Raw genomic sequence first — 20,671 nt, forward strand, 5'->3', positions numbered from 1 at the left:
GCCTTCTCTCCAGCAGACAAGGACAGCGGGAGGAGGGAGAGGAGGACTGATATAGCAGCGCCCCCTGGGGAGGCACGGCCCCCGATTAAGGTTCAGGAACACTCTGGGGCCCCTGGTGCTCAAATTCACTTCCTGTCTTTTCCTTATCATTTCCCTGGAAACGTGAAACACACACACACACATATACCCACACCTAAACACACACACGTACACCCGCACAAGCACACACACATATATACACACCTACACACACATGCACACGCACACAGATACACACACACACACACACACACACACACACACACACACACACACAGCCTCCTTTTAGATTGCTCTGTGCCCTGTTCTGAAAGCTGAGTGTCAACCCCCTCCTGATGGACTCTGTCACCTCCTCTCCCATCTACTCCTTGTTTCAGAGTCAAGGGCGATATCTTCTTAACAAGACAAGAGGAGGGGTCAGACAAAGGAACCTCTCTTTTGTTCAGTCAGTATTTATGCCGCTACATATATGTCGCATTTCCAGCATAAACAATGTGAGCGGTAAGGAGGCTAGGTTCCCAAGAGGCTGACCGCGCCGTGTTCACTGGTCATACCTCCAGAGGGCGGGGGGGAAGGTGTGAGCCAGCTTGTGTCAGGATTGTTACGTGTCAAAGTTAAACCGGCAGATTCTCAGAGTGGGGTGAATGGGTCAAGCAAGGATATCACACACACACACACACACACACACACACAGACACACACACACATGCACACGCACGCACGCACAAATGCATGCATGCTTTGAGGACAAAAAATGAGAAAGATATGGGACAGAAGCATACCGTGATTGTCTGCATCAGAGTTTATCTGCATCAGATTGAAGCAAAAATGATTATTAAAATTGTCATGTGGGCTACAATAGCGAGTGGCCGAGCTAAGCAAGGGCTGCATTCCAGCAGTACAATACTCTGGTTCTCTAGAGCAAAACGAGCGCTTTGAATCAAACAAACTCATGTTGCCCAACATGAGTTACCATGTTCCCCATCTCACAGTCTAGGCAACAGTAACATAGCAACAAGACTGACCTCAGACCCAACCTTTAAGACACACATTCCATCAGAGGGACATTAAAAACACTACAAAACCCAGGTCTCTGATTACAGTATAATGTTATATTACAGGGTTACTCCCTAGTACCAGAGTCCTGTTTGTGGCTCAGCTCCTCCTCTCTACTGCCGTATGGGGGGGTGAGGGGGGCGGACCCCAACAGACCCCAACAAACTGATCTGGAGGCTGTTGTGTTCTAGGGGGGACCCACTGGTAGGTCACAGAGAGGGGGAGGCAGTCCAAACGTCGCTCTGTCCTGGACAACAAGAGCAGCTCCTCAGAGTCTGACCAGAGGAGGAGGTCCAGTTAAAGACTCTCTCCTGGACACTGACTATAAGCTGCTCCTCAGAGTCTGACCAGAGGAGGACAGTCAGGTAAAGACTCTCTCCTGGACACTGACTCTTAGCTGCTCCTCAGAGAACGCTGAGCAACAGACTCTTGGCACGGAGGAGTTCTAAGGAGCCCCACAGGAAGTCAATCCTGCGGCTGTCAAACTCTTTTCTTCTCCAACGGCGGGAAGTGAGAGTCCCTCTGAACCGGGTCTATTTCAGTCACTTTAACCCCGCCATTTTTCTTCTTATCAAATCCAGATGCAAAGGCATGATGCCAGCAATATAAATGGGACATTTTATACAGTCACCAACTTTACTTGTCTTTGGTTAGATATCCTTTTCTTTTATATAGAAGCATAACAACTGGAACCAATGACTTCCTCTGGGATCAATGAAGTGCTCTGCACCAGTGAAACCATTGGTATTGGAGTGGGTCATATCTCCTCCTCTTTGGAGGAACGGTGGATCCAGATGGGGTCTGAAAGGCCTGTAAAGAGAGAAGTAGGCCAGGCTTGCGCAGTGAGGGGAGAAACAACCATTCATCCACACTGATGCTCGCTCTCTCTCTCTCTCTCTCTCTGACATTACATCTCCCTATCTGTTAGATAGGGTGATGGAGGTCTGACCAAATGTTCTGCTGAACCCATGGTCCTCCGAGTCGGACTCAAGGCCTTGCTTCAAGCTCTGTGTGTTAAGCATGACCTCACAATCACCTTTACATGAGAGGCCCTCATCCTATTTTGTCTGTGTTGGGCCAGAGAGTGAGCGAGGACAGAGGAGACAGGACAGAGGAGACAGGAGACAGAGAGGGAGTAAGGTATTTAGTGGCTGACCAGTATTTGCTTATTAATCAACAGTGTTTATGTTTTGTTTTTTTCTGGGTCATTTGTGGGTCAATGACGGAACTGATGAGAGAGAGAGAGAGAGAGAGAGAGAGAGGGAGAGAGACAGGGATGGAGGGCGAGAGAGAGAGAGAGAGAGAGAGAGAGGGATGGAGGGCGAGAGAGAGAGAGAGCGAGAGAGAGGGAGAACAGAAATGCACATAGAAAGCTTGCATCTGTCAAAAGGGGACAGATGGAGACTTACTGAAATACTTCAAACAGCAGCACAAACATGACAGATAGGGTGTGAGTGTGTGTGTGTGTGTGCATGGGTGCGTGTGTGTGTGAGTGTGCGTCAGACCTATCTGTCCCTCTTGACCTCCTAGTACATCGTACGGCTGCAGTACAATAATACACACAGCCATGGGCACATAGGCACACTCACCCACACACACACACACACACATATGCACGGATACACAGAGTGAGCACGCAGCAGCCTGGGCGGACCATGTTGACGAGGGTGTGTGTGTGTGTGTGTATCCATATATATATGTGTATGGGGGTGTGTATACTGTGTATTTGTCACAGTTGTCTGTATAGGTAACCGGCTGTTACTACTTTGTAGATAACACCTCTGAACGTAGAGCTCACGTAAATCAGATGTTTTTGTTGAGATTCTGAATCAAACATTGTCATTACAATCCAAGTAGTGTCATGCTCATCTTAGCTTCCATGTGTGCAGAAATGACCTTCCAGCGTATCAGGCTGGCGAAGGTTCTGCAATGACCTGTTCCTGAACCATCTTTGGCTGTTCTTACTTCTGCATTGGAGGTGTTTTAGTGTGCATGCAGAATGACAAATCAGTTGTTTTCAGTTGTTCAAGCAGATTCAGACGTTGGTTCTCTATATCTGAGCCAGACAGCCTTCCAAGACTCATTGGAGTTGGAGTCAAAACATCTGCCAAAATAAAAATCTACTTTTTTCCTTGAAGACTGTGCCCACACACCCAACCTTTGGCTGCATACAAAAGATGAAGGCAGCGTCTGGAGGCAAGCAATTACACATTAATCTCTTCAATCAATGTCACGTGCCGCGTCCATCTCCCATAATCCTCTCTGTGCGAAGGTGAAATCCATTGCTTTGTCCTTTCACCCAAAAAAATTAACCTTCTCACTTTTGCTTCTTCTTGTTTACTGTTACTTGAGAGTCTGAAGACGTGTTTAGTGCAAAACAAGTTGAGGTCATAGAAGAACATGTTACTTTTAAATAGCTTCTGTTTCATATTTTTTATTAAAGTGTATATAAAAGTAGCAAAGGCACTTACATGGTATGTTGGCATCAGCATCAAACATGTTTGCATACAGCTTTAAGATCGTTTTTTTTTTTATAAGGAACAAACAGCGGTTACAGAAATAAAACCAAATAAACTATACAGTGTTTGATAGTATAGTCTATATACAATAATTAACCTGACATGACAAATATAAAAAAAAATAATAATAAATAAAAAAAAAATAAAAAGGGGGAAGGAGTGTGTGAGTGAGAGGGGGGGGGGGTTACATTGTTGCAAAGAAGTCCATAAACGGTTGCCACTTGTTGTAGAATTTGCTCACATTCCCCCTTCTTGAATATCTAATTTTCTCGACTTTCCAAAAGGACATAGCCTCTTTAATCCATTGTGTACTGGAGGGAGCTGTTGTAGATTTCCAATTCAGAAGGAGGTGGCGTTTAGCAATTAGTGAGGTAAAAGCTATTACTATTGAATATAGAGTATAGTCTTCCGGAAGACCAAAAATGCCTATGTGTGGTGAAGTTCGACAGGGCTGGGCAAGAGAAAAACATATGCTTAAGATTACAGGACGAGCCTCCACATCTATCACAGACATCTACCATATCAATAAATAAATTGAGGTTTTGTGAATGACCCTCAGCACAGACTCCCACCAGTCCTCATCAAAGACCAACCCCAACTCATGCTCCCAAGTCTCCCTTGTTTTGGTAGGTAATTGTTCATCATATGATTGGATAGAACTGTAAACTTTTGAGATCAAAGACCTTTGCAAGGGATTAAATAGTAAAAGTTCACCCCATGGCTGCTTGGGCAGGAGGTGGGGGAAGTTTAAAGTGTAAATAAGGATTTTGCACAGTTCCTTTCCTGGAAATATCTAAAGAGATGGGAGGGTGGAAGGTTGAATTCAGTAGCTAGGTCAGTGAAAGAACAAAAAATCCCTAGCCTATAAAATCCCCAAAACATTTCAGTCCCTTATCATGCCATAAGGAGAAAGTGGGATCAGTAAACGTGGGTTTAAACACAGGGTTTTTTAACAATGGGGTTAAAGCTGTGGGAGCAGTAAATTCAAACTGTTTCCTAAACTGAAACCATATCTTGAGCGTGGTGTTAACCACCGGGTTGCAGGTAAGGCCAGAGGGGTTGGCTGCCACCGGGCCGGTCAATAAAGCAGAGAGAGACTGGGGAGCATGACTGTGCTTCCAACTGGTACCAAGGTAGATCAGTTGACTTAGACTAGAATTATACTCTGGTCTAAGTCAACTGATGCACCTTGGTACCAGTTGGAAGCACAGTGGAACACATGTTCACGGCCCAGTAGTAGAATTGAAAATTTGGCAAAGAGAGACCGCCATAGAACTTACAATTTTGAAACACTTTTTGTCTAACTCTAGGTGATTTGCCATTCCACAAAAAATGACAAATGATCGAATCTACCGTTTTAAAAAAACTTTTTGGCAAAAATATAGGCAAGCATTGAAAAAGAAATAGAAATTTTGGCAGGACATTCATCTTGACAGTATTTATTCTCCCAATCAAGGATAGAGGGAGGGAACCCCATCTTTGAAAGTCTGTCTTAATCTCGGCTAAAAGGGGAGAACATTTTTTAGAATAAAGAGATTTGAAGGACCTGGCTATGCTAACCCCAAGGTACCTAAATCCCGAAGGACTCAATTTGAAAGGAATATCTGACTGGGAGAGCTGCATCTCTGGTTTATTGACTGGATAACATTCACTCTTGGCAACATTAACTTTATACCCTGAAAACCGGCCGAATCTATGAAGAAAAGAAACAATAGAAGGGCAGGCTCTTACTGGATCTGTGACATATAGTAACAGGTCATCGGCGTATAATGATAATTTCATGTGTGAGACCTGGTGATGCCATTAAAAGTAAGAGAGGTCCTCAAACTCATAGACAAGGGCTAAGAGGGCAGCCCTGTCTGCAACCTCTATTTAGAAAAAAGTAGCCGGAATGGGTTTTATTAGTGGTAATACTGGCACAAGGAAGCGTATAGAGAAGGCGTAACCATGATATAAAACTTTCACCAAATCTGAATTTGGCTAAAACCGCAAATAGATAGTTCCATTCAACACGATCGAACGCCTTCTCTGCGTCAATCGCAATCACTACTTCAGGAGTGGCTCTTGTTTCCTTAGAGTAAATTGTGTTTAACAAAGTGCGAACATTATAATAGAGCTGGCGCCCCTTTATAAAGCCTGTCTGTTCCTTAGAAATGATTGTCGGAAGGACCTTTTCGAGTCTGCGGGCCAAGGCCTTAGCAAAAATCTTTGTATCAACATTCATTAAAGAAATTGGCCTATAGAGGGTATTCGCACGCCCCTTTTTACGTCGCCGCGGCCATTTTGTTGACATGACACTGATTGAGAGTGAGTTGTCTGAACTGAGTGAAGTGAGCTGTCGTTCTGAGTTATCAATATTATGGCTTCGTTCGCACGTTATCAAATGGAAACCATCCATCGTAACGTTACAACTTACTAGACCGATCTAACGGGGTCATCCCTATGTTCCCCGCTTTATGTGACCGGTGTTTTTCGTAGGTGGAATCCGGAAGAATGAATATTAGGGTTACGGTTATGGTTAGGGTTAGGATGAGGGTTATGGTTAGGGTGAGGGTTACGGTTATGGTTATGGTTAGGGTTAGGAGTCAGCGTGTGAGTTTGCCTGACAGGCTGTCTGTCCAATCGTAGCGCTTGAGGCGGAACTTTTTCCGGATTCCACCTACGAAAAACGCGACCAGGGAACATAGTTTACGCTCCCGATCTAACTCTAACTACTACCACAGGTAACTCTCTCGTTACCTGTGGTGAAATGTTGGGAACAGACTTCGCTATGAGTAGTCGGCTGAAGTCTCGCCTATTAATTCTAGCCAGCCATAAATCTCTCCTTCGCTGGCTCAAATCCTCAGTTTGTCGAGATTCAAGATAAACAGAGAAGATAAACAGAGATTCAAGATAAACAGAGTGGAGTAATGGAGTAAGTTTGGCCTGAAAAGCTTTGAAAAATTTGACCGGAAACCCATCGGGTCCCGGAGCTTTATTATTTTGCATACTTTGTAAGGCTGAGTTTAATTCTTGAATGGTCAGAGCAGAGTCTAATTGATTAACCAGTTCTGGGTTTATGGAAGGAAACTGAAGTTTGTCTAAAAACCTGTGCATATCAGTTGGATCTGATGAGAATTCAGATTTGTACAGGGACTCATAAAAATATGAAAAAACAGAGTTAATAACAACCGGGTCTTACTGCAACGCTCCCGATCCGTCTTTAATGCGAGGTATTAAACGCGAGGCAGCTTGACGGCGCAATTGGTGAGCTAGTAACCTACCAGACTTGTCGCCATGTTCGTAGTATCTGGAACGAGAATGAAGCAACAGGCGCTCAGCCTCATTAGTTGTGATGAGATCTAGTTCAGTTTGTAAGACCACGCGCCTCCTTGAAAGATCGTCAGAAGGGGAGGTTGCGAGTTGCTGGTCTACTGATTCTAAATCAGATGAGAGCTTCTGAATGTTTAACATCCTTAATTTCCTTATGTGTGCAGAGTATGAAATTATCCAACCTCGCAAATATGCTTTTAAGGACTCCCATAGTAGTGCATTGGAGATAGGTTCCGAATCAGATTGGTTAAGATCAATAAAATCATCTATTGCACTTGCAATGAATTTATGAAATTTGTCATACGATAGAAGTGAGGTATTGAATCGCCACTGGGTGGGATAGCGAGGCCCAGAGGAAATCTGAACATCTATGGACACCGGTGAGTGATCTGAAACAATGATTGGGTGATATGAGGCATTTGTCACCTTTGGCATAAGTTTAGCGTCTACAAAGAAATAATCGATTCGAGAGAAGGTCTGATGCACATGCGAATAAAAAGAGTATTGCCTACTGCTCGGATTCCGAAATCTCCAGGGGTCAACATAGCCATTGCTAGACATGAAACTGCAAAGAGCCTTAGCCATTAGTGATTGGGATGAGCCGGGTTTGGAACGGTCTAGTTGAGGATCAATAGCACAGTTCATGTCCCCTCCAAAAATCAAAAAACAGTCACTCAGAGAGGGCAGATTTTCAAACAGCTTGTTCATAACAAGCATAACAAGTATTATCAAAATTTGGTGCGTAAACATTGACTAACAGGACAGGCACTCAAAATAGAGTACCTAAAACTATCAGATATCTGCCATCCCTGTGAAATGATATTAGTCAGGGTAAATGAGACAGATTTACCGATCAAGATAGCCACTCCTCTGGCCTTTGAGTTGAAACTAGAATGGAATACCTCAGCAACCCAGGGACATTTCAGTCTGACTTGATCTTTGTTCCTCATGTGGGTTTCCTGCAAGAACATAATGTCAGGTTTCAGCCGCTTCAGATGGGAGAACACCCTACATCGCTTGACAGCACCTCCTAGGCCTTTAATATTCCAACTGATGAATCTTACATTTGGGCCTGAAACATTAGCCATGTGGAAAGTGGATGAAATTAAGAGGCAACCAGGTTCCGTATCCCACACTCCAGGGGCAAGGGGAGAAGGAGAGGGAAAGGGAGGAAAGGGAAAAGAAAGGAAGAGAGAAAAAAGACAAGACAAAAAAAAAAAAAAAAAACACACGCACACAGAGCTAACTTATCAAACTCACCCCAGAACCCACACCCTCCCCCCACTGCACCTACCACTATCCCATCCCCAATCGATAGGATACCAGTGCTAACTCCACAAGGAGTCATAAACCTAACAAAAAAACTCCAGGCTTTGGACCAAACAGTCATCTTACCCTCGCTCCAACTTGACTGGAGCTCCCGGAAACAATGGGAAGATAAAAAAGGCAAAAGACAGGGCGTGCATATTAAACAACACAAGGCTCAGAACCATCTAAGAAATCTGCATGTGCATAAGCGTGGTGACTGCTTATTAGAACAACAGGAGTTAATGGTGCCAATTATTTGCCAATTTGATTTATGTCAAAATTTACTTAACATGTCTACAGTAATGGTATATTACTCAAAGTTATTTCGTAGAACATGCTGTAGATCAAGAACCGTTTCAGCTTCAATAGAAAATATATGAAAAAAATAAAAAATAATTATAATAATAATATAACATAATATATATAATAATAGTTATAAATAACAATAATGACGATTATAATAATAATAATAATAATAGCATAACTGTAATGGCACCTACACTCAAACTTATGTTTTAATAACTATGCTGTAACAGACCCACGTTTACTTGAGTGTTTCCACAAAGGCAGCGGCATACTTCGGTGATGTAAATTCCCTTGTGACATCCCCTCTGGTGATGCGGAGACGCGCTGGGTGTAGCACCCCAAATCTTATGTCGGGAATGTCCCTGAGCTGGCGCCGAATGTCATTGAAGGCTGCACGGGCTTTGGCTGTGTGTGCAGTGAGATCCGGGAAAATGGAGATAGTTGAATCCTTCACCTTGATCTGCCGTTGGGTTCTAGCACGTCGTAGGATGTCGGCACAGTCTGCATAATAGTGTAGACGTGCTATTATGGGACGAGGGCGCTCACCGGGTTTCGGCTTGGGCTGTAGGGATCGGTGCGCCCGGTCCACCACCGGCTCTTTTCCCAAGGCGAGGGCATCCTTCAGCAAGGTGGAAACTGTAGACGCGTCAACCGCGCCGATCTCCTCGGGTAGACCTATTATCCTGATGTTGTTACGGCGAGATCTCGCCTCCAGATCTTCACATTTGCTGTCCAAAGTAACAAGTTGGGCCGAAAGTTTGACCACTTTACTTTGAAGTGAAAGCACATCATCTGTGCATGTCGACAGCGAGCCCTCCACCTCCAACCGGATAGCCGCCATGTTAGCATTTAGCTCCACCTTCACACTCTGTAGCTCGGACTTTATCTGAGCGAAGTTATTCGTCAATGCCGTCTCCAATTCTGCCTTAAAAATGCCAACCACCTCATCCCGAAGAGCGGCGAGGAGTTCAGCCTTGAAGTCCGAGGAGGTCATGTTCGAAACGGCGGCGGTTTTCTCTGGAGTGGAGGGCTTAGCAGGCGCACCCCACGGCGGGGCGGCCTCACTACTCCCCGGGGAGGATCTAGCCTGGGGGGGTAGGCCTCGTTTGCGTAGCCGCCGAGTTGTTCGTATTTTTCAGTTTTGGAGGCATTTGGAGGCCTATATGATAAATTAAAAGAGTTTCACAGGAGCTCCCGCAGGTATGTCTTACTCCATTAGTCACTAAACCGGAAGTCCCTTTTAAATAGCTTGATCCATTAACGTGGTTTATGACATCAAGGAAATGGACCACTGGTTATGTTTTACAAGTTGATATGTTTTATTCAACACTGGACAAGCATAACATCTGAGGCAGACTCCCCCCCTCACGGCCCAGGTGATCTTTACTTCTACAGGTATGGGGTGGCAGGAACTCTTGGTCCTGATGGTGGCTAGATCCTCCTGACCGGGAGGACGTTCCCTGGGCTACCATCATGACACAAGTCACCCCTCAGATGAAGGACGTGCTTCCAAATGGATGAGTAATTGTAATTACTCTCTCTCTCCCTTTCTCAATCTCTATCCCTCTCTCTCTCTCTGCATCTCTCTGCCTTTAGCTCCCTCTCTCCCTCTTGTACTTCCCTCCTTTTTCCACCTTTTCAAAGAGGACACACACACACACACACACACACACACACACACACACACACACACACACACACACACACACACACACACACACACACACACAGTTAGCAGGTGTGGACGCTCCCATTCTGCTTCTGAAGAGATCACTTAACATCAGCAATCAGTTCTCTTGTGGTGAGCCTCGTGTTTCTTTGTGTCCACATCACCACAGCTCCCACAGACCACCTGGTCCAGCAGGTGCCCTCCCAGTACGGCTCTGTGTGTACAACTCTCTATCTATACTGGGAAGCCCTTTGTAATGTAGCAGTGATGAAGGTGATGACCAGCCTACATCGTCCTACATCCAGCTGTGATGAAGGTGATGACCAGCCTACATAGTCCTATATCCTAGACCCATCATATGTACAACAGTGTATTTTTTTATTGCTAAACTGATGTTGTTAGTTGTGTTCATGCATTAGGTTTAGAATTTCACAAACATGCAATATGGATGCAGAGACTGTAGCAGTCGCCTTCAGTCCATAACGCCTCAGTGGACCTCGGCGGACGGCCTTTCCATGGAAGTATGAACAGCACAACGTCGGCGTCACTGCTGTTGTGTCAGCGTTGTGTAGCTCTGCTGGCTTCATGCTAACAAGTGTACACCTTTCTGCATCCTTCTAGGATGATATCATGTTGGGCTGCTATTGTTTTCATTCAAGATGTTTCTATACAGAAGTCCAGAAGTCCAGAGTGAGTTAAAAAATCGATGCAGTACTCTGAACCTGTATCTAGGGGGGCTCACATGAGCCTCAGCCTGTTTATTCGAGGGATGAAATCAACTAGGCCTCAATAAGTAAATAATGAAAGCTTATTCCTTTCAGCAAGTGTCCCCCCCCCCGCGGTCTGCAGATAATCAATGGCTAAATTAGGAACCAATTAGGAGACGGGGAGTCTGATGGGCTCTGAAAGGGGCGGCAAAGACAGATCAATACTGTGATAGTCCTCAAGGAGACGATAAAGAGAGACGAGGTGAATGTGACCGGACGGCATCAGTAAGCTCAACAACAACAGCACGGCGGAGTGGCCAGGGTTCCTGTTTACGTTGATAGGTGAGACGGACATTTGGTCTTAAGGTTTTCCCTTTACTAAACTGTCTACATCTGCAATATACATATAGGTATTTATATAATTATACACACACATATATATACATACATACATACATATACACACACACACTGATGGGCAAAAATAACCTAAATGGACATTACATTATGAATATAGTCAACTCTGGGCCCAAATCTAATAAACACAACATACCACACATTCAAGAGGGTGAAGATGACCCTCGAGCCCCCCTATCAGTCTGCGGAGAACACTCTGCCACAGCCGGACGGCGAGGACACACATATCACACAGAAAGACAACACAACCCGGAGGCTCAGGGACAAGAGAACCCTCGATAACCCACACAAAGGCTAGCACACACACCTGGCCATGAAAGATACTATAAGTTTCTCATGCACCAAATCACGGGGGCTCTTCCGAGGCAGAACCTCTTGGGAGGCGAAGCTCCGGACGACCTCAGCGCTGTTAGGGGACGTAGAATATTCGATCTCTCACGCTTTATGAATCTGTATTACCTTTGCTACTTTACTCAATAAATCCGAGGCCCTCGTGCTGATAGACTTTAGTACCTCTCTGTCTCATTTTATCTGGTCAAGTAACTAGGCAGACTGTTTTTCCCAACAACACACACACACACAAAAACACACACACACACACACACACACTTGTATCTTCCCCTGCTCTGCATTACCCCCCCCCCCCCCCCCCCCACCCCCCACCCCCTGCATCCTTCATTAAGAACACAGACACACCTTCAGTGACTCATCCTGTTCTCATTCCAATGGCCTCTTATCTGGAGGCTCGTAACTGCATTAGCATGGTGGTCTACAGCCTCACACCCCCACACACACACCCACACACATCAACTGGCTCACACACACACACACACACACACACACACACACACACACACACACACACACACACACACACACACACACACACACACACACACACACACACACACACACACACACACCCTCTCTGGCTCAAGGTTGCTGTCAGTCAGTATCCAACATGATGTCTAAGATGCAGCAAGAAACCTCATGATCTGTACCAGTATAATGATCTGTCCTCTGATGTGAGACCAGTATAATGATCTGTCCTCTGATGTGAGACCAGTATAATGATCTGTCCTCTGATGTGAGACCAGTATAACAAGGCGGCCTTGTTGTCCTTCATGTGAACCTCTAGAAAAGTGGCTCTCATTGGGGGTACCCGTACCCCTAGGGGTACTTTGGAGTACTGGTTAGCCAACAGTTGCATCAAGCACAGTGTTTCTCACTAAATTGTCTGTATTTGCACCCTTTTAATGTTCATGTTTACACTGCCAAACAGGACAAGAATACATTATTGATGTTCATTTTATTTATTTTTCTCCCCCAAGAAATTTGTGCCGGTGAAGCTGGATACTCAGCTGAAAAAATATCTTAGAGGGGGTACACTAGTGGCGCATTTCCACCGGAGGGTGCGGGTCGGTTCAGTCTGCAAAGGTGCGGCATGGGTCGCGTTTCCACAGCCAAAAGTGGGCGTGACCCAAACTGAGCCGTATTGAACCGTACTTGTCTCACAGTACTACTCCGTTGAGGTACTGAGACGCCTGAAAGGGTCCTGGCAGGTTTGAGCTACACACGGCGTCCGTTGATTGGTCGACAGAATCGTCCCTTCCGTACGACAGGGGGATAACAAACAAACACAGTGCCCGCAAGGTATTTCTGGACAACGGCCCTACCCTAACCCTAACCCTAACCCTTTATTGAAGAAAATGTCACACAAAAGTTTGCCGTCCTTCTTGGACGTCCTACATTGTTGCTCTTTGTTCATTGTGCGCGTTCTTCTTTTTCCTTGTATTTATTAGCAGGCTACACTGTGTCGGGCTGCTATGAGATCACGATGCTTACGTAGCTGCCGTGGCTATCGCCGTCCGGCTTAAACCCCGTCCTACCATAAGGGTACTGTCTGCAGTGGAAATGCGAGCCTAACTGAGCTGGGCTATACCGCACCCTCACTACTGGGCTGAGGCGTGCTGGGTCCGAAGTGTACCCGCCAGTGGAAATGCGCCATAGGAGACAAAGTTTGAGAACCACTACTCTCATGCTACCCTGGTCGGCCCGTCATCCAGACCACTAACAGGACACGACCGATGCTGGTACCCCAGGAGGGACCCCTTCTTAGACGGCTGGGGGACAGTGGTCTAGAGGGAGTCGACCTTTATCCCGCGCCACACCAGACCCGGCACCACACCAGACCCGGGACCACAATAGACCCGGGACCACACCAGACCCAGCACCACACCAGACCCGGGACCACAATAGACCCGGGACCACACCAGACCCGGGACCACACCAGAACCGGGGCCACACCAGACCTGGGACTACACGGAAATTAATAAACTGTAAACCCTATAAATAAACCCTAACTGTGTGTCCTCCAAGGCCACCCCGGGGTCCTCAGTTGTAGCCACAGTTTGAGACCTTAGGGACTAGAAATCAAAACCCAGAATTCTGCATATTCAGCCCCATACAAAAGCAACGCAACAGCTCCACATGCCACTATCTACAAAACGGCATTTCAGACACAAAGGAAAACTAAATGTAATAAATAAATCTTCCAGTTAATCTACTGGGTAATGCCAACTTTTCTCTTTGGTGGACAATAAAGGTTTTGGAGTTCAGTTCTGTCTATTTTGAACCCACTGGACGGTCAATGTACTTCCTCCCCATCTGGTCTCTGTGCAGCATCAGAACACAGCTCTGGGTTTACTCATCTAGAGAGAGAGAGAGAGAGAGAGAGAGAGAGAGAGAGAGAGAGAGAGATGCAAGTGAGAAAGCTCACTAGAATGAGCTTTCTCTATGCCTATCCCTTGTCCCGTCTGTCTGAATATGTTGTCCCTATGAATTGTTCAAATGCTAAGTCGACCTCTCTGCTGTTGGGCTGGCAGTATTCCCGGGATTAAAGGGACATCCCTCAGGACTTGAACGTGGTTCTCTATAATTAAATGAGAAACGTCAAACTACACTGGATATTACGTTCTTCTACATCCTTTTTTAGACTGCACACTTGACAGATTTGTGTGCCTTTTGTTAATTTGGATCGGGTCATCTCCGTGGAAATATCTTGTTACACACAGGCACACTGCGAACGCGTAAACTTCCGGTAATGTCATTACTTTGCAGCTGGGGTCACGAGTTAATCCTATCAGCAGCTGCACAAACTCGCTGACCCCAGCTGCAAAGTAATCTCATTACTATGCAGCTGGGGTCACATGCATACTTCAAGCATATTTACAGTAAATGTTGTTTAGAGTGCATGACATTTCTGTTTGCGTTTAAAATATTTCAATTTGTAATGCGGCCAGAATGAAAGCGCAGCCCAGGCAGCAGTGGTTTAACGAATAAACAGGGACATCTGGGTCACGTCGGGGTCAGAGTTCAGCCTGCAGCTGTCGTTTAAGGGGGGTGGGGGGACCGGGTGGAGGTCTGACCGGGTGGAGGTGGGACCAGGTGAAGGTCTGACCGGGTGGTGGCACCGGGTGGAGGTCTGACCGAGTGGAGGTGGGACTGGGTGGTGGTGGTGGGACCGGGTGGAGGTCTGACCAGGATGGGGACCTGGGAGGTCTGGACCAGACTTACCTTTGGGACGTCTTCTTGTACTTCCTCCTGGGGGACAGAAGAGATGAGAGGCGTCAGAGGTCTTATTTGATGTTCCTTGAAAGACTTGATTAAGATTCTCTAGCCTTCCAGTCCATAAATATGAGTAACTTAATTCATTAACTTCTACTACGAATCCCTCCCTCCCTCTCTCCCTCTTCATTCACACTTAACACCGTGGCCACATCAACACTGATCAACTGGTTGTAATCCCTAATGCCCTCCAACACGGAGCCATCATGGTTTAGATTGCAGTTCCCAGATGTTGTTTTACTAACTAAACCCTCGCTCTGTGCTCAGGAGGTCTGCTGACTCCGAGAGCAGACGTCCTTTTGGGTTCATGTGCCTCTTTGTAACATACGTGTGATCTCAGTGGAGGGACCTCTCGATTTATAGTTTCTTAATTCCTTTCAGTTATTTCTAGTTTATCAACACTAAAAATTTCTTCATGGGGGTGGGGGGGCGGTAGGATTGTCTGGCAGCAGGTGTGTGTGTGTGTGTGTGCGTGTGTGTGATAGTGCAGTGAGACCTCATTCGTGTGCTCAGCTGGGCGGCAGAGCGTAGTGCACGTGTGCGTTTGTTTGTTTGTTTGTGTGAGCAGCTGCTGCTGGTCATCCAGGAGAGAGAAGCTGCTTTCATGGTGTGAACCGGATCTCTGCCACTGGCGCTCTGCCGGTATGACGCAGCGCCCGACGCCATGACCCCCACACGTCCTTGGCCGCACCGTGGCCAGCGGACAACCACTGCCTCCCTTCGGAGGCAGTGGGAAAGGGGAAGGGGTCCGAGAAAGAGGTCAAACACGTACCACAGCTGCCTCCCTTCGGGGTCTATTCAGAGAGCTGATGGTCCTCGCAGCAGGCAGGTCTACCTGGGTCCGTGCTGAGTGAATGAACCATTGCAGGTCTAGTGGCTCCATGCTGAGTGACTAAAGGCCCCGTACATCGTGATGTCACATTACAGAGTCCACCGCCATTTTGGAAGCATTGGAGCATATGAATGTTATTATGTTGGTAGGAAATGGGGTTTAGGTTCCTCAGGATTGCCACACAGTGTTGTGTTTGAAACCGCCAGCGTTTCTCATGCATTTTCATCAGCCTAGGAGGACTCAGGGAATGGAGCTGAGACAAGAAGAGTAGAAAGGAAAGGAGAGGATAAGAGTGGGGACAAGGAGAGGAGAAGAGTGGAGAGGAGACAGGAAAGTAGAGGAGAAGAGTGGGGATGAGGAGAGGAGAAGAGTAGAGAGGAGACAAGAAAGGAGTGGAGAAGAGTGGGGACAAGGAGAGGAGAAGAGTGGGGACGAGGAGAGGAGTGGAGAGGAGACAATAGGCCTGCATATTGTTTTGTACTCCATATTCTAGTCCTTGCTGTGTGTTTTTGAAACGGTATCGAGCCCTGAAACCAAACCATTTGGTTCCTCGATCGATGGCATTTCGCCCATATTTATTTCTGTCTGTCTGTCTGTCTGCCTAGACCTACAGAACGGACCGTAGGCCTACAGAACGAACCTATAGAGCAGACAGAACAGACCGTAGACCTACAGAGCGGACCGTAGGCCTACAGAACGGACAGAACAGACTGTAAGTGGATATTTCTCTAAGACTGCAAGGGAAGCTCAGCTTCCCCTAAAATTAAAAAAATTAAATGGTCAAATATATACTGTTGTGTTAACATTTCATTGACTAAAAATGCATTAGAACACGTCCATCTCAAAGACGAGTTCGGTAGCAGCTGATTTAGAATCAGCTGCTTATCGCAGGTCAACTGACTCGATTTCCTTCTTATTAGTGATGGCTTGTTCGCGAACGAATCAGTTCGAACAAACAACTCTTTAACATGAACGAACCGACCTGATTCCCCATTGCAGTTCGTCTTGTTCGTTCACCGAGACTCGACTCCCAGCTCCACCCACTAGTCGCTGACTCGCGAGTCGCCGGTCGTTCACTGACTTAGCAGTGAAGACTCAAGGACTGAGAAGTTACGAGAGCCAGCCGGGCAACAACATCCCGATTCCGAACATGAAGCACTCCTCAGCTAAAAGGAACTTAGTTAATGTTGTGTTGATTGATGACTGTTTGCACCATTGCACAATCGTGATTCGTTTGAGAATGAGAACGAGGGAGGAGCTGAGTCTGACCGACTCAGCTGAGAACTGTGCATTCGCGATTCATTTGAACGAGAACGAGGGAGGAGCCGAGTCTGACCGACTCAGTAGCCGTTTCTCAATATCAAGTACGCGGACTACGTACTCGCAGACTTGGAAGTACGTACTTGGCAAGTCCGGACTTTCAAGTACAGACTTCCAAGAACGTGAGTACGCAATTGGAACAGCAGCGGACTCGATGACGCATCCTGGGATATTTAACGGTCCCAAGTCCACACGAGTCACCTCCGATGCATCCTCGGTAGAACGGCCTCATCGAGAACGCATCGAGAACACTTCCGGGTTTTACGACAGTACTCGCATACTCGGAATTGGAACAGTGCTTGGGCTACCACTGATGACGTTTACCGAGAACGCAAGTACATGAGTACACATGAGAATGCGAATTGAGAAATGGCTAGTGACTGAGAATCATGATTCACCGCTACCGGAAATGCGAACAAACGAACTAACGACTCTTCTTGGCGAACTGACTGACGCAAACTGATTAATTCAAACAAATCATGAAATCCACCACTGTAGAGGCTAAACCTAAAGCTTAAAGCCACTGAGGGCTGCTAGAACAGGTGAACTTAAGATTGACGCGCTTGCCGGCCACTGAAGGAGACAGACGACTTCCTGGTTGGGTACTTTGCATGCTTCTTTATTTTTCTCACCATAACGATCATACGCAACATCCATTAACGGTGTGAACAAAAGTCCATCATGCACCATTTCCCAATGCTGACTCGCCTGCCGTAGCGTGGCGGAGCAGAGCGGTCGAAAACTGTTAGCTCTTCCGACTAGCAACACCTGAACCCGGAAACACTAGTTCCCACCTTTGTAACCCCTCTTCCTGGTGCACTGAGGACACCTACTGGCCCCTCACAGACACACACCCAAACACAGAAATGGCTCATACAACCACTACTTCTCATACACTCCCGTAGTGTCACAGTGCATTTGCCTGTTGAAGCTCAGCGTCCATCCACTTCAATGGGGCTGCATAGAACAGCTTTTTTTAGTGCGTTGAAAGTCAATGGTCATTGGATAATGCTGCGATTATGTCCCTCCCACGGACACTCAGCGTCTCTGGGGGTGAATGGAGGAGTGGGCTGGCCTGGACGCTGGGCTTCTGCGTGATGATTGGAGGGTCTGCGAAAGACTGAGTTGCCGTTTGATTGACAGCGATTTTGAACTATAAAACATCGCCGGAGCTCTCTTCATTCCTCAGTCCCTCAATTGCGGATTTTGCAAGCGAGTCGGAAGACGAACTGCAATCTATTTCTTGATGTTTGCTTGCCGAAATTGCTAGTCAATTTTCATCGTACATTTAATACACTTATTCACACAATTCCTTGCTTCAGTTTAACATAATTCCCACATTTCTTTGTTCAATTTTAATATTGCTTTGGCAGGGTTGCCAACTTTGGGTTTTTGGCTGGAGTGAGACTCTGTAAAATCTGTTGATGCTTACATTACATAACATCCGCGGGTGGAATTGTCGACCGGGGGGGGGGGGGGGGGCGGAGTGTTGGATTGCGGGCGGGCGGGATTGTTGACATGGGTGTGACATTTGTTGCGTGTGCGTGACAGCGTGACATTGATGCTGAAAGCGTGAGTGTCACGCCAGATGCGTGAGAGTTGGCAACCCTGTTTTGGTAGTTGGCCATCACTTTGATTCAGGGAGCCTGAGGTCTGAACTTCAAGTCCTGTATTCAGATCAAGACTTGCAGGGTGACAGGGGAAAGCTGTGTGATTTATTGGTGTTCCTTAAAGACATGGAGTTGGACCGTGCAATGCCTCAGCTTTACAAACTGCTCTCATTAGTGGCAACAATTAGAGCTACATCTGCAGGTGTAGAAAGGAGCTTCTTCTGTTTAAAGCAACTCAAGTCCTAGTTTAAACAGCCTAGCTCTGCTGACCATTGAGAGGACACTGGTCAAGTCACTAGAAAAGACAGCTAGTTGGTATGACAGAGCATTTCCTTGAAAAGGAACAGAGAGCATAATTTACATATACATAAATTGACAATTTATATGATGTAGGCCTAGGCCGAAAATGAGCTTCCCCTCTTTGAAAGACCAGCAGCCGCCACTGCCGTAGACCTACTGATCAGCTCTGACTCACTGCCTACAGAACGGACAGTAGGCCTACAAAGCAGACAGAACGGACCGTAGACCTACAGAACGGACATAATGGACTGTAGGGCTACATAACGGACCGCAGGCCTACTTAGCGGACCGTAAAAAGATAAAAGTTGATTAAAGATAAAGCTCCGTAGCACGTGGCCCGTTCTAAACCCTCAAGGCGTCCCGCCAAGATCTCCATAACTAGGTGGTATGTGGAGACTGCAGGTGACAGAATCACAAAAATATATGTTCTAACCAACAATCTCATCTATTCAATGAGGGATAAACACACCAGCAACACAACAAAGCCACAAGGTCAGGTAAACTATCAATCTGATATCAGGGTTATGGTTAGGATGATAACGGTATTAAACGGTAAACGATCAGTCTGTAATCAGGAAGAGTTAGGGTTAGGAGCATAACAGTCTTAGACTGTAAACTATCAGTCTGATATCAGGTAGGGTTAGGGGATAGGATGAGAACGGCGCTACTCACAGTCCCCGCAGTCTCAGCCAGATCTTCTCGATCTGCTCCGGCTGCAAATACTTCAGCGAGTTGCTCTCAAAATCCTCGATCTCCTTAGTAGGCGAGTCCATGTGGAGGAGACCCCCCGGAGAGCGAGACATGAGACGGCTCCTCGTCGCGCCACGGGGGGGCTGCCGCCGCCCGCCGCCAGGACGACCGGAGAGACACTCCGTTAGACGACCGGAGAGACACTCCGGTAGATTGACCGGAGAGACACTTCGGTAGTGAAAGTCGGAGCGTCTCTGCCCGGTGCCTCGCTAACCCGTCTCCAGTCCTCCTCCGGTCCGCTCCCTGTCCCGGTCCCGTAGCCGGACCCGTCAGCGCGTCCTCGCGTGACCGTCTCCAGAAGGTACGCGAGAAATGTACGGAGCGGCCAAGGCTGTTCGCGTCGTTGAGCTCGGAGTGTGTGTGTGTGTGTGTGTGTGTGGGTGTGTGCGTGCGTGCGTGCGCGTGCGTGCGTGTGTGTGTGTTTGTGTGCGCGCGTCGGACGGACCTCTGACTGCTGCCCTTCCCCTGCTTCCCCTTAACTCACTGTGCCCCGGTATATACCCCCCCACACCCCGCCCTACCGGGGCTGAGCTGGGACGGGAGGAGAGGGCCTGAGCGTCAGTCTGCGCGCGCGCGTGAGTGTGCGTGTGTTTGCGTGCGTGTGTGTGTGTGTGTCTGTGTGTGTGTCTTACTGGCATATACAGATGGAAGTCATTGACCATTATCTAATGGTGTGAAACACTGAAGAAAGAAGAACTGACCCATCACCATTTATCTATCTGTCTGTCTATCTAAATCTCGATCTATAGATCTATCTATCTGTCTATCTGTCTTTCTGTCTGTCTGTCTGCCTGTCTGTCTGTCAATTATCTATATATCTATATTGATTCCCATTTGGTCATCTGATCAAATTAATCAATTTATCTCAACAGGATGCATATGGATTCTGATTTAGAATC

General features: G+C 46.8%; 1 protein-coding gene across 3 annotated transcripts in view; it reads right to left on the reverse strand.

The window, feature by feature from the left end:
- Positions 1-20,149, reverse strand: part of pde1ca (phosphodiesterase 1C, calmodulin-dependent a) — a 48,865-nt gene extending 28,716 nt beyond the window's left edge. For all 3 annotated transcript variants that reach the window (XM_084475302.1, XM_084475301.1, XM_084475300.1), the window contains exons 1-2: positions 19,695-20,149; positions 14,910-14,936 (exon numbers count right to left, since the gene is read on the reverse strand). In XM_084475302.1, coding sequence (XP_084331428.1) covers positions 14,910-14,936; positions 19,695-19,825 — 158 coding nt within the window. In that variant the 5' untranslated portion in view covers positions 19,826-20,149. The remainder of the gene's footprint in view (positions 1-14,909; positions 14,937-19,694) is intronic.
- Positions 20,150-20,671: the final 522 nt, after the last annotated feature.

The sequence above is a fragment of the Micromesistius poutassou genome (assembly GCF_964030765.1).
Source record: "Micromesistius poutassou genome assembly, chromosome: 11".
Taxonomy (NCBI): domain Eukaryota; kingdom Metazoa; phylum Chordata; class Actinopteri; order Gadiformes; family Gadidae; genus Micromesistius; species Micromesistius poutassou.